Here is a 13,676-nt window from a genome sequence, read left to right on the forward strand (position 1 = left end):
GGCACGTAGGCGGCGAGTGTGTGATCACCGTTTTGCTCAAGGACACACTGTAGAGCAATTCGTGTGCTACACCCGTGACTGAGCAGTCCTATTTAGGATCCCCTCTGCTCACCCTGAATGGGGAGGGGGCTATAAAAGGTGCCCTAAACATAGGCAGTCTAACTTCTCACGTGACTGGATTACCGCATTCAGTGGGTACACCAATTAGCGGTAGAAACAAAAGAAAGATTTGCAACATGAATATAGCTACCTGGAATATTCGTACTCTGATGGACACTAATGTAGATAACCGTCCAGAGCGACGTACAGCAATAATAAGTCGTGAGCTGAAGAAATACAACATTGATATTGCTGCTCTTAGTGAAACTAGGCGCGCTGGAGAAGGACAACTCAAGGAACATGGGGGTGGCTATACATTTTTCTGGAAAGGAAAAGATGAAAACGAATTAAGAATTCATGGAGTAGGTTTTGCAATAAAGAATGAGCTCATTCACAATCTTGATGAGTTCCCATCTGGAATTAATGAAAGTCTCATGACACTCCGTCTGAAACTCAAGAACAACCAAAGAGCTACAATAATTAGTACATATGCCCCAACACTGAAGTCAGAAGATGATCAAAAAGAAGCATTCTATAACCAACTTGATGAACTCCTATCGAATGTACCCAAGTCAGATAAGCTTATTCTGCTGGGAGACTCTAATGCTCGGGTTGGCAGAGAATCATCACTTTGGCCTGGAACTATTGGTAAAGAGGGTGTAGGCAAAATCAACACCAATGGAACCCTTCTACTGACAAAGTGTTCTGAATACGATCTTGTCATTACAAATACACTCTTCCGCCAGAAGGATAGATTTAAAACAACATGGCAACATCCCAGATCAAAGCACTGGCACTTAATCGACTACATTATTGTCTGCGCCAGAGATAAGCGCGATGTTCATATAACCAAAGTTATGACCGGTGCTGATGATTGCTGGACCGACCACCGCTTAGTTTGATCTGTGATGGCTATACAGGTTCCTCCAAAATGGCAAGTTCAGGGGAAAGCGATAAAACACAAACTAAATACTGAACATCTTAGGAACAACAGTATCAAATCTGCCTATCAAGAACTATTGGCTGATAAACTTCCAAATGAATACCCAGAAGATATTGAGCAGCACTGGTCGTTATTAAAATCAGCTATTATAGCAGCTGGCAAAGAAGCAGTTGGTGTTAATAAGAAGAAACATCAGGATTGGTTTGACGAGAATGACAAAGCAATATGTGACCTAATTGATGAAAAGCGGAAAGCCTACAACGTGTGGCAAAATGATGCAAATTCATTTCCCAAGAAACATAGATATCAACAACTCAAAACGGAAGTGCAGAAGAGATGCAGGATGATCAAGAATGAATGGTGGATAGGTAAATCAAAGGAAATGGAGAATTTAATTGCCTCCAACAACACTAGTGCCTTCTTCAGTGCTACCAAAGCAATTTATGGTCCCTCTACCAAAGGTCTTAATTGTCTAAAATCCAAAGACGGTACTGAAGTTCTTAAAGACCCTGACTCGATAGCTTCCCGTTGGAAAGAACATTTTCAAGACCTCCTGAACAGAAACATGTCGAGGAAGATGTGTTTGCTGATATTCCACAACAGCCAATTCAAGATCATTTAGGTGAAGTCCCTTCTATTCAAGAAATTGAGATGGCCATTCATCAGCTGAAGAATAAAAAGACACCCGGACAAGATGGAATTCCAGCCGAGCTCTTCAAGAAGGGTGGTCCTTTGCTAATTCACCATACACACATGTTGATTGTGAAAATATGAAACATGGGAACAATCCCTCATGATTTACGGGATGCTTCCATCATCACTATCTTCAAGAAAGGGGATAAGACTCTGTGTAACAATTATAGAGGAATATCATTACTCTCTGTTGCAGGAAAAATTCTTGCTAGAGTATTGTCTAATCGTCTACTGCCATTGACTGAAATGTGCCTACCAGAAACTCAGTGTGGTTTCAGGCCAAACAGAAGTACAATTGATATGATTTCAGTGCAAGGCAAGTGCAGGAAAAGTCTAGAGAGCAAAACCGACCCTTGTACATGGCTTTTATCGATCTCGTGAAGGCGTTTGATTCTGTTAATCGAGAAGCTCTATGGAGAATTCTAGTTTTGATCGGATGTCCAAACAAATACATACAGATACTCAGACTGCTACACGATGGCATGTTTGCTACTGTTCTTTGTAATACAAAACCAGGAGACCCTTTCCGTATTTCTACTGGAGTAAAGCAAGGTTGTGTAATTGCTCCAACATTGTTCTCACTATTTGTTGGAACTATACTATACCTTGTGGATGATAAACTGCCATCAGGAGTAGAACTTCTGTATAGAACTGATGGAAATCTGTTTAATATTAACAGACTACGAGCTAAGACCAAGGTGTCCTCATTGTCAGTTATAGAGCTTCAGTACGCAGATGACAATGTTATCTTAGCCAACACAGAGGAAGATCTGCAATCAATCCTCAATGCTTTTAATCAAGCATATGAAAGTATCGGACTGGAAATTAATATTGATAAGACTAAAATCCTTTACCAGCCGGCACCTAATTCCAATAAGAGAACTCCAACTATTACAATCAATGGCCATTCTCTGCAAAATATAAATCATTTTCCTTACCTTGGAAGCCATCTCTCGACATGTGCAAACATTGATGCAGAAATCCAATATCGTTTAAGATGCGCTAGTGCAGCTTTCGGTCATCTCCTAAGAAGAGTGTTTGACAATCATGATATCAGTGTGAGAACCAAACTGTACGTTTACAATGCTGTTGTAATTCCTACTCTTATCTATGGTTGCGAGACCTGGACAACCTACAGGAGAAACCTAAAATGCCTGGAAAAATATCATCAACGATGCTTACGGAGAATACTGAAAGTTAAATGGCAAGATCGTCGAACCAACATTAGCATCCTCGAGGAAGCCAACGCTACAAGCATAGAGGCAATGATAGTCAGGCATCAGCTACGCTGGGCTGGTCATATCGTCCGCATGCCAGATACACGCCTCCCAAAGAAAATCTTGTACTCCCAACTAAAGAATGGCCAGCGTAACCATGGAGGGCAGCTTAAACGATATAAGGATGTTCTAAAGTATAATCTTAAAAGATGTCATATTGATACGATCAACTGGGAAACTACAGCCGAGGATAGGCCCAAATGGCGTAGCATTGTATACAATGGAGTTGAACATCTAGAAAAAGATAGAAGATTAGAAGCTGAGAGGAGGAACCGCAGGAAAGAACGAGCGAATGCGAGGGTTGGCATTCTTGCACAACCATCTGCTACAACTCCTAGTGTGTGCTGTCACTGCAATAAAATCTGTGCATCCAGAATCGGTCTGTTCAGCCATCTGAGACGACACAATTAATGTGTCCAAATGACATTGTATTTATATACTACATATTCGTTGACGAATAAATGCCTATGATGATGATGCCAAGGAGATAGTTAGTTATGTGTAGTTAGTTCATGTATTATAGGTTAGGTTATGTTTATGCTTGTAAATAACCTTTTGTGTGTTCAAAGTCAATCAGAAAACATCTAGTTGGATATAGGCTACTCTTGGAATTCTACGACCATACCATTGCAATCTCTTAAATTCTAGGGTATCAGTGAGGCTCATTCCCAATAGTTGGTCTCTTATATCATAATTTATTATTTTATCTTTTCTTGTCTTTTGTAGACAAGAACAGAGAAACTTCATTACATTTGCCTGAAAACTACTCTTGTCTGGTCTGGTCAGTGTCGCTGCTTCTAGTCCTTTAGTAAGATTGGTATAGGAACATACCATATTGAATAAAGAATCCCCAGAAAGTACACAAGTTCTGGTCTCAACTTGAAGAAGAAATATTCAGAACTCCAGAGAGGCACATCAAGATTCTAATGGGGAAATGGACAAAACAACTAATATAATACAACAGACATTAACAAACACCCGGTTACAAGCAAACTTCCTTGGAAGCTATCGAAACCATTTGAAATCAAGACAAGTGTGAGGCAAGGAGATGGTCTCTCCCCAGTTCTTTTCAACTGCATCTTGAAAAAGGTGATAAGGGAATGACAAAAAGAAATGAGTCAGCAAAATATCCCGAATGGAAACAAGATAGGACACAAAAAGGCTGGACTTAAATTTGAATGTCTTGCATTTGCAGACGACTTAGTGTTCTTCACTGAAAATCTAGAGACTGCCACTTCACAGAGAGAGGTTTTGCACAAGAAACAGCAGAAAAGGCAGGTTTGCAAATATCCTTTGAAAAAACTAAGTACATGAACATAGATCCCGAAACTAACATAAGACAATGAAGACCAAGTATGGTGACATAAAGAGAGTCCACAAGTTCAAATATCTAGGGGAGATTTTGACTCCTAACAACGAGAAGCCAGCTATCAAAGAAAGAGCAAAGAAGATGGAGATTGCATTCAGACTATGTCAGGAAACTTATAAGTCCAAAGCCATCTCCTATCAAGCCAAACTCAGACACTATAATACTGTGGTGAAACCTGAATGCCTCTATGCAGCAGAGACAATAGCCAGAAAGGGGATTACCGAAATAGAAAACAAAGCGCGTAAATTTCTGAGGAAAATTCTGGGACCCAAGAAAGCAACAGGAAATGAGTTTACCTTCCGTTTCAGATCAAATCAAGAGCTGTATGAAAAATGCGAGAACATTTCAACCTTGATAAGAAAAAGGCGACTGACTTTCTATGGCCACCTGAGAAGAATGATACCGGAACGCCTAGCAAATAAGATCCTCATCTTCCAGGAAAGAAAATGACCCAAGTACCATGGCTGAAGGAAGTTCATTACGATCTTAAAAAATGTGGCAATGAGGAGGGAGATATTACAAACAGAACAGTGAACAGAAAATTGCAGGGGTGACGGATCTGTTTGTAGAGAAACCCAGAAGAACAAGAAGGGTGTTCTCAGATGGGGAACAAGAAAAAAGTGAGCCAGAGAATGAAGGAGTACTGGAGTAAAATGAAAGAACATCAACAGTCAAGAAATTTGTGGAATCGTAACCCATAGGAGGTTGAAATGATCCTAAATAAATAATAATAACAACATCATCATCATCATCATCATCATTTTTCATTATCCAGCTGTAGCCAGGTAGGGGCAAATATGGTTCCTCTCCACTTTCTTCGGTCTTTCCACCACTCCTCCTCCAACACTGTGTCCTAGTCCAGGTTTCTTTCTCTAATGCTGCGTTGGATGGTATCCTTCCATCTCAATCACAGTCATCCACAGCCTCTCCTTCCTTGCATTTGCATTTTCATCACTCATTCACTTTACGTGCCCAAACCATCTTAGTCAGCTCTTCTCTATTCCCTCATTCATTTTTTCCACTCCAATTTCTTCCTGGATTTTCTCATTCCTTATTTTGTCTCTTCTGCTCCTCTGTATCAGACTCCTCAATAACTTCATTTCGGCTGTCTTTATTCGACTCTCATCCTTCTTTGCCATTGCCCATGTTTCTGCTCCGTAAGTTGTTATGGGTATGTAATACATCTTGTACATAGTTTCCTTTGCTTCCACTGGCACATATTTGTCCCATAACATGTTTCTTACACTCTGATAGAAACAGCTTCCAGCTTGAATCCTCTTACTAATGTCAGCATCCAGTCGAGCATTCTCTATTAATTCACTCCCCAGGTATTTGAACATCTCCACTACTTCCAGGGGCTTGTCTGTAAGTCTAATCTGACCTTTCCCTTCTTTCTCCCCTCTAGTCATAACATGAGTTTTACTCTTTTCTACACTTATTTTCAATCCACATTCTTCGATCTTCCCATTCACCACATCCAGCTGTTCTTGAATATTCATGTCGTCTTCTCCCCAAATCACAATATCATCTGCAAACAACAGCATGTTCATTTCTCTTCCTCCATATGCTGCTTTTGGTGTTCTCATGCTGTCATCCATTACTATTGTAAACAGGATTGGTGATAGAACACTTCCCTGTCTCATCCCACTAGTGATTTTGAAAAAACTTGTCCTGCCAACTTGTGTTTGCATGCAACTACAACATTCCTTGTACATTGCAATGATCATTTTTATTAATCCCTGTCCAATTTCTTTGTGCACCAGACTGTCCCAAACTTTCGTCCTGGGGACACTGTCATATGCCTTTTTAATGTCAATGATTGTCATCACCATATCTTCCCCATACTCCTATTACTTTTTCATTAGTTGTCTCATAATGAAAATGGGCTGTATTGTTGACCTTCCACTTCTGAAACCAAACTGATTTTCCTGTATCTGTATCCTATTTTCCAGTACCCACTCCATTATCTTAGCAATGTGGGATATCAGAGTAATTCCCCTGTAGTTCTTCAATACTTTCTTATTGCCTTCCTTAAAAATTGGGATGATTATTCCTTTTTGCCAATCCTCAGAGACCTCCTTATTCTCCCAGACAATCCTGAGAACTCGATATGTCCACTGTAGGCCAACAGCTCCAGCTGTTTTTATCATCTCTACTGAAATTTCATCTGTTCCAGCAGGTTTTCCATTCTTCATCTTCTTACTGCTATTTCAGTCGCATTCATTGTAATTTCTTTATCCATTTCTTCATCAACTAATTGCCTTTCCAGGTGGTCCACTGAATGACTGTCATTAGTTCTCGTGTTCAGCAACTTCTGAAAATACTGTCTCCATCTATTTCTTATTTCTTCTGGCTTTGTTAACATAATGCCACCTTCATCCTTCACAAATCTGGTGTTTACTTAATCTCTCTTTTTGTTTCTTAAGATACTATATAATAATTTCTTGTGGCCCTGCATATCAACTCTCAATTTATGTGTGAATAAGGCCCAGCTTTTCCTCTTTTCTTCATCCACTACTTTCTTGGCCAAATTCTTTGCCTTCACATATTTTCTTCTACTTTCTTCAGTCTTAGATGTTTTCCATGCTTTCCATGCCATTTTCTTTTCCTTCACTTTACTCTTTATTCTATCATTCCACCAGTGTGTCTCTTTGTCTTTCACATTTCCTGATGTTCTACCACATACCTTTTTTGCACATCCAACCAGTGCTTCCTTAAATCTTTTCCATTCATCTTCAACATCCCTGATCTCCCTCCTGGGTACAAGGGTATTATTTCCCTTTGAAATATTTCTTGTATGCTTTTCTCCTTCAAATTCCATACTTTTAGTTCTTTTCTCTCTTCTTAATAGGGTTTTTTCAATCTTTCCCACTTTCATTTTTCCCATCACAACTCTATGATCTCCACCAAAGGCTTCTTCAGGCATGGCTGTAAGATCTAAAAGGTTTTTCCGGTGTTCTTTCTTGATGATTATATAATCAACCATGGTTTTTGTTCGTCTGTCTCCCCAACCATACCTTGTAATCTTCTGACTCTTCTTCTTCCTAAACCAGGTGTTTCCAACAATCATGAATATTAACATAAATTTATTTTACATTTTATGGCCTACACTCAACTACTCTAGTCAATCATACAGATATATCTTTTTGTTTTTCTTTCAGCCCAATATTTCTTCATTCTAAGATGATGCCATTTGCATTCCCTATGTGCCAATTGTGACATTCCATTTTATTCTACCTGATGGCAGTGGAACTAGAGTTCTACTGTGCAATTAATTTCCAAGTTTTAATTAATTCTGTTTGGTAGACATGGAATGTGGCACCAGAGATCTTTTACATAATGACTTTATATGACACGGAGTGCTGAATGCACTTCTTTCTTCCCTTCAGAACTCCAACTCTCTCTCTGCACTTGGAATCCAGAAGTCAGTACTCTTCTGCTACAGAGAAGTATAGATAAAATAATGCAGCATGACCTATAATCAAACCAAGTATCCCTTTCTTTGTCCGGCCCCACAGTGTAGGGGCAACACGTCTGTCTGTCACCTGGTGGTCCCGGGTTCGATTCCCGGCCGGGTCAGGTGTTTTTAATTGTAAATGATTAATATCCCTGGCTGGGAACTGGATGTTTGTGTCATCCCTAATGTTCCTTTCCTCACATTCAACACTCTACACTTCCGCAACTCCACTTACACACAAGTTCCTATCATATGGTGAAAATAGTGCCAAAAGATCTACATAAGTCAACGCCATGAACAAATTTTTTTTTTTTGAAAATCCCTTTCTTTCCTAGGAATCGCTTTAACCACAGAGCTACTGTGGCAAACCATTTTTTTCCTGATAGTTAAGACAATTATTATTAAACTGATGCTGCATTCAACATAGCTATAGAGTTGTGGTTAGCTCCACCGAATAGTGAATGTCCACAAACACATTATCTTTGTATTAAGCTTTTCATTTATTGATCATGTAGTGTATATAAAGTTCATGTTATACAGATGTTTAAGACAGAGTTTAAATAGCATGACATGAACTGGTTTCACACCAGGTGCCTCTTTCTATACTATTCATATACATGACTGTACCATACAGTAGCATGACTGCTTAATATAAAGTTAATGTAGTCACAAAAATTCAATATTAATACAAAAAATGAATTATTATTATTGTTTTATTAGCTTTTGTAAGTAATTTACTCTATTTCCAGCGCATGTGACATAGCACAAAGAGGAGCTTTGAACTACAAAGATTTTTTATATTTTTTATCCATTATTGATCCCGCAACTAAACATGGTGGAGCACCAGCAGAAATTCGATGCCGTTACATTTTTCGGTAAATATCATTCTTTATATTACAGAGTTTGGTAACATATTTCAATCACGTGGTACTAACAACCACTCAGAAAATCTGATGATGAAGATAACTGTTATGGAAAATACCAGGGTAGGTCTATCTTAAAACTTGTACAAACTAATTAGATAAACATACGAGGCCTATTCAAAAAATAACTGAACTTTGAAAATTCTGCACAAATATAGTAGTTTTCGGAAAGTGCCATTATATACACTGACTGACAGAGCAAATGCAACACCAAGAAGGAGTGGCTCGAAAGGGATGAAAGTTGGGGAAAAAACAGAGACGGCACGGAGAATAATTGATGTTTATTTCAAACCGATATGCAGGTTACACAATGCGCACGGCATCGACTCAGTAGGATGTAGGACCACCGCGAGCGGCGATGCACGCAGAAACACGTCGAGGTACAGAGTCAATAAGAGTGCGGATGGTGTCCTGAGGGATGGTTCTCCATTCTCTGTCAACCATTTGCCACAGTTGGTCGTCCGTACGAGGCTGGGGCAGAGTTTGCAAACGGCATCCAATGAGATCCCACACGTGTTCGATTGGTGAGAGATCCGGAGAGTACGCTGGCCACGGAAGCATCTGTACACCTCGTAGAGCCTGTTGGGAGATGCGAGCAGTGTGTGGGCGGGCATTATCCTGCTGAAACAGAGCATTGGGCAGCCCCTGAAGGTACGGGAGTGCCACTGGCCGCAGCACATGCTGCACGTAGCGGTGGGCATTTAACGTGCCTTGAATACGCACTGGAGGTGACGTGGAATCATACGCAATAGCGCCCCAAACCATGATGTCGCGTTGTCTAGCGGTAGGGCGCTCCACAGTTACTGCCGGATTTGACCTTTCTCCACGCCAACGCCACACTCGTCTGCGGTGACTATCACTGACAGAACAGAAGCGTGACTCATCGGAGAACACGACGTTCCGCCATTCCCTCATCCAAGTCGCTCTAGCCCGGCACCATGCCAGGCGTGCACGTCTATGCTGTGGAGTCAATGGTAGTCTTCTGAGCGGATGCCGGGAGTGCAGGCCTCCTTCAACCAATCGACGGGAAATTATTCTGGTCGATATTGGAACAGCCAGGGTGTCTTGCACTTGCTGAAGAATGGCGGTTGACGTGGCGTGCGGGGCTGCCACCGCTTGGCGGCGGATGCGCCGATCCTCGCGTGCTGACGTCACTCGGGCTGCGCCTGGACCCCTCGCACGTGCCACATGTCCCTGCACCAACCATCTTCGCCTCACGCGCTGCACCGTGGACACATCCCTATGGGTTTCGGCTGCGATTTGACGAAGCGACCAACCTGCCCTTCTCAGCCCGATCACCATACCCCTCGTAAAGTCGTCTGTCTGCTGGAAATGCCTCCAATGACCGTGGCCTGGCATTCTTAGCTATACACGTGTCCTGTGGCACACGACAACATGTTCTACAATGACTGTCGGCTGAGAAATCACGGTACGAAGTGGGCCATTCGCCAACGCCGTGTCCCATTTATCGTTCGCTACGTGCGCAGCACAGCGGCGCATTTCACATCATGAGCATACCTCAGTGACGTCAGTCTACCCTGCAATTGGCATAAAGTTCTGACCACTCCTTCTTGGTGTTGCATTTGCTCTGTCAGTCAGTGTAGATATCCTTTCATAAGTAACCAGCATTTGTTGTGCATTTCTGAAACAATTAGTTATTGCTTAGCAGCTGATAGTCTGCAAATGTCTTGAGTTTGTTTTGCGACATTTTGTGATTGTTGAGATGTCTGCATATTATGAACAGCATATCAACATTCACTTCTGCTTCTGACTGGGGAAAATATTTATGGAGATGTATGGTACCAAATGTTCACAGTGCTGTGGAAAAACTTCGCAGAGACATAAGAAAGTATGGTAGGTCATGTTGAATGTTTAAGTGTTGTTGATGATCACTTTTAACATCAACGATATTGTGCACCATGAATTCCTACCAGAGGGTGAAGTGGAAAACCACTGATATTACCGGTATATCAAAGTATCAATGTGTTTGATAGAAAACATCAGGAGGAAAAGACCAGACTCTTGAAGCTCCACCATGACAACATGCCAACTCAGACATCGCTATTGATTTGTGAATTTTTTGTAAATCAAAAAGACAACTGTGCTTCCTTATTTACCCTACTCATCTAACCTTTTTCCCAAACTAAACTTCACCCTAAAAGGATGACAGTTTCAGTCAACTGAAGAAATCATACTAAAATTGCAAATAGAACTGCATGTAATCCCCACCCCAACCCCCGCCAGTTCATAGAGGAGGAGAGTACTTAAGAGGAGACAAAGCTAACCAGGTTTCAAAGTTAGGTTATTTTCTGAACAGGCCTCATAAAGTGCATTCTTAAGAATCAAAAGTACTGCGATACTGTGGTTATTCATATTCCGAGTGGCCGTGAATGTGTTAGTCACAATTTGCTTGCCATGTTGAAGTATCCTGGTAAGTATCTAGACAGCAAGTGAAGAAAATTCATTAACATCATGATTTAGTGGTAGTGGTTACTATTTTAACAGATGAAGCAATGAGATTACCAGCCTTAACACGTTTGCAGCCGATGACGACACATGTGTGTCATGACTCCACTTGCACTTAGTGCCGATGACGGCATGTTTGTCACACTAAGCGCCAAATATTAAAGATTGTATTTCCATTGGTATCTATGTCAACAAGCATACCTCTTATCTGTGCATTGTTAAAATGTTGTTAAACATATGCTCCAACTGGGCATCAGGTTAATTGTTAGTTACTGTATCTGTAGCTGGTACAATTCGGCATAATTCTCTGCGATGTCAATGGAGAATAGTGAGGTTGCAGGGCTCAGTGGAAGAACACCACCTTGTAGGTCTTCCAAAATCTATCCTACCACCTACAGGAACACATTTTGCCACTAAATGTGTGACTAAGGAAAATGGGCATAGATCATGGAAGCTGTGAAGACAGTGTTAGAAGGGGCGGTGGTGCAGGACTGCATGCTCTACTGTAGAGTTCCGGGACAGCCAGGCTTATGTCTTCAGCAACATTTTGTGGAATTCTGCAAAAGACAGAAGTAAATTGACTCCAAACACCTGTATTTTTTGCAGCACACTATTAGAGGCTACTGCTTTGACTAGATCCATTGCATAGTGATTGTTCACACAGCAATAACACAAATTTTACCACACAGCATTTTTGCCAGAAATGTTCAAAAATGTATTTAGCCTATCTGTTGTAAGAAATTTATCAAGTATTTACAACCAAACAAAACATTCTTTCTCCGATTCCACTTCATTACCTGTCATGACGCATACGCGGCATAAAATGGCACTGCAGGTGAAAAGTAATCAGTAGTGTTGCTCTAAAATTGATAAGGACACAGAAATAAACTCCATTCAGCAAGAAGAGTACTACGGTACTGCGATAATGGTTATCCATATCCGAGAGGCCGTGAATGTGTTAGTCACAATTTGCTTGCCATGTTGAAGTATCCTGGCAAGTATTTAGACAGCTTAAATTTGAGTGAATTTGCCTTATTATATTCTGAAAATAAATGCTGAGGCTGTCATCATCACATTGCAATACACAGCAATTGTGGCCAGTTTAATGAACACCTTGAGACTTACACTACAAGCTATGAATGAGAATTCCTTGCAGCTAGAAATTCTGACTGGGAAAGTAAAGGACAAATGTGTAATCCAAAAGTCAACCTCACATCTGACTCAACATCGCTGTTTTTATTTAAGAAAAGGCAGTTCTCAGTGTATTTTGCTACAATTGTCTACAAAAGTTAAGGCAAAACTTATGACACAGATGGAATTCCTTTAAATGAGACAATATTTATTCAGAGATACTTCATGTTTATAAGCCCCTGCATGGGCACTATCTTGCAGCATGATGGCTCAGGTACAGAAGGTGCTTCTGGTGGAGAACATGGGTATTAAAACGAACCCTAAAAGAAAATCATATCCCAAGGTGGCAAAATGAACTGGAGAGCCCAGTTATACCAGTGATTGAACAACTGGCTCACAAAATAACCTGCCCTATACAATATGGAGGACATTGAATCATTTGAGAGTGTGAGTGCCTAAGTGTGAAACCAACTTCCACCCAATGCTGACATCCAATGTGAGTGTGGCACTGTTCAGGATTGTGACCATCTGGTGGATCTCCAAGAGCTTGGTCAGCCATGTACAATGGAAGGCATATTTCAAGTAAATGACATAGCCACCTGAAGTGCTAATTTGCGTAAACTGAAAGTTTGCCAGATATGGAAAAGAAAGAAAGAAAGAACAAAAGAAAGAGCCATATCTCATGTGAGAATTCATGGTATGTTAAAAATTAGGTTACCAGTAGGGAAAAGAAAACTGAAAGTTTGCCAGATATGGAAAAGAAAGAAAGAAAGAACAAAAGAAAGAGCCATATCTCATGTGAGAATTCATGGTATGTTAAAAATTAGGTTACCAGTAGGGAAAAGAACTGCTAAAAGAAACATTAATTACTATAAGATTTCTCTCTCTTTTTAAGGACCCAAAAATGTTAATGTTGCAGGGGTGTCAGAATAATTTACCCTGCATTTCTGCAACCTGCTAGATGCCAATGCAATGGAACTCTTGCAAACATCACTGACCAAGGCATACAATAAACTGCATCTTAGGAAGTCAGAGACTAATCAACTTCACTACTGTACCTTGGCTGTCTTTAACAGTTTCTGTGTATGGGTATTTCCTTCAGGATTGGCAGTTTAGTATTTGTTCTATACTAGTAAAATACCTCTCACTGAAAGAAATCTTCTCAACCACACCTTTGTTCAAAACTGGCCCCCCCTCCCCCCCACAAAAAAAATCTGAATGGGGGACTATCTCCGGAGACATTTGTTTTGAACACAGCCATGATGTGTTACTAGAGGGTATCCGAAGATCTTCTTTAATGCAGTAGTTCCTTGTTGCT

General features: G+C 40.6%; 1 protein-coding gene across 1 annotated transcript in view; it reads left to right on the top strand.

The window, feature by feature from the left end:
• The window catches only part of LOC136879295 (uncharacterized), a 192,953-nt gene that overhangs the window by 58,264 nt on the left and 121,013 nt on the right, over positions 1-13,676 (top strand). Inside the window, exon 5 of the mRNA XM_068229050.1 lies at positions 8,588-8,713. Within this exon, the coding sequence (XP_068085151.1) occupies positions 8,588-8,713 (126 nt within the window). The remainder of the gene's footprint in view (positions 1-8,587; positions 8,714-13,676) is intronic.

Source organism: Anabrus simplex, chromosome 8 (genome assembly GCF_040414725.1).
Source record: "Anabrus simplex isolate iqAnaSimp1 chromosome 8, ASM4041472v1, whole genome shotgun sequence".
Lineage (NCBI taxonomy): Eukaryota > Metazoa > Arthropoda > Insecta > Orthoptera > Tettigoniidae > Anabrus > Anabrus simplex.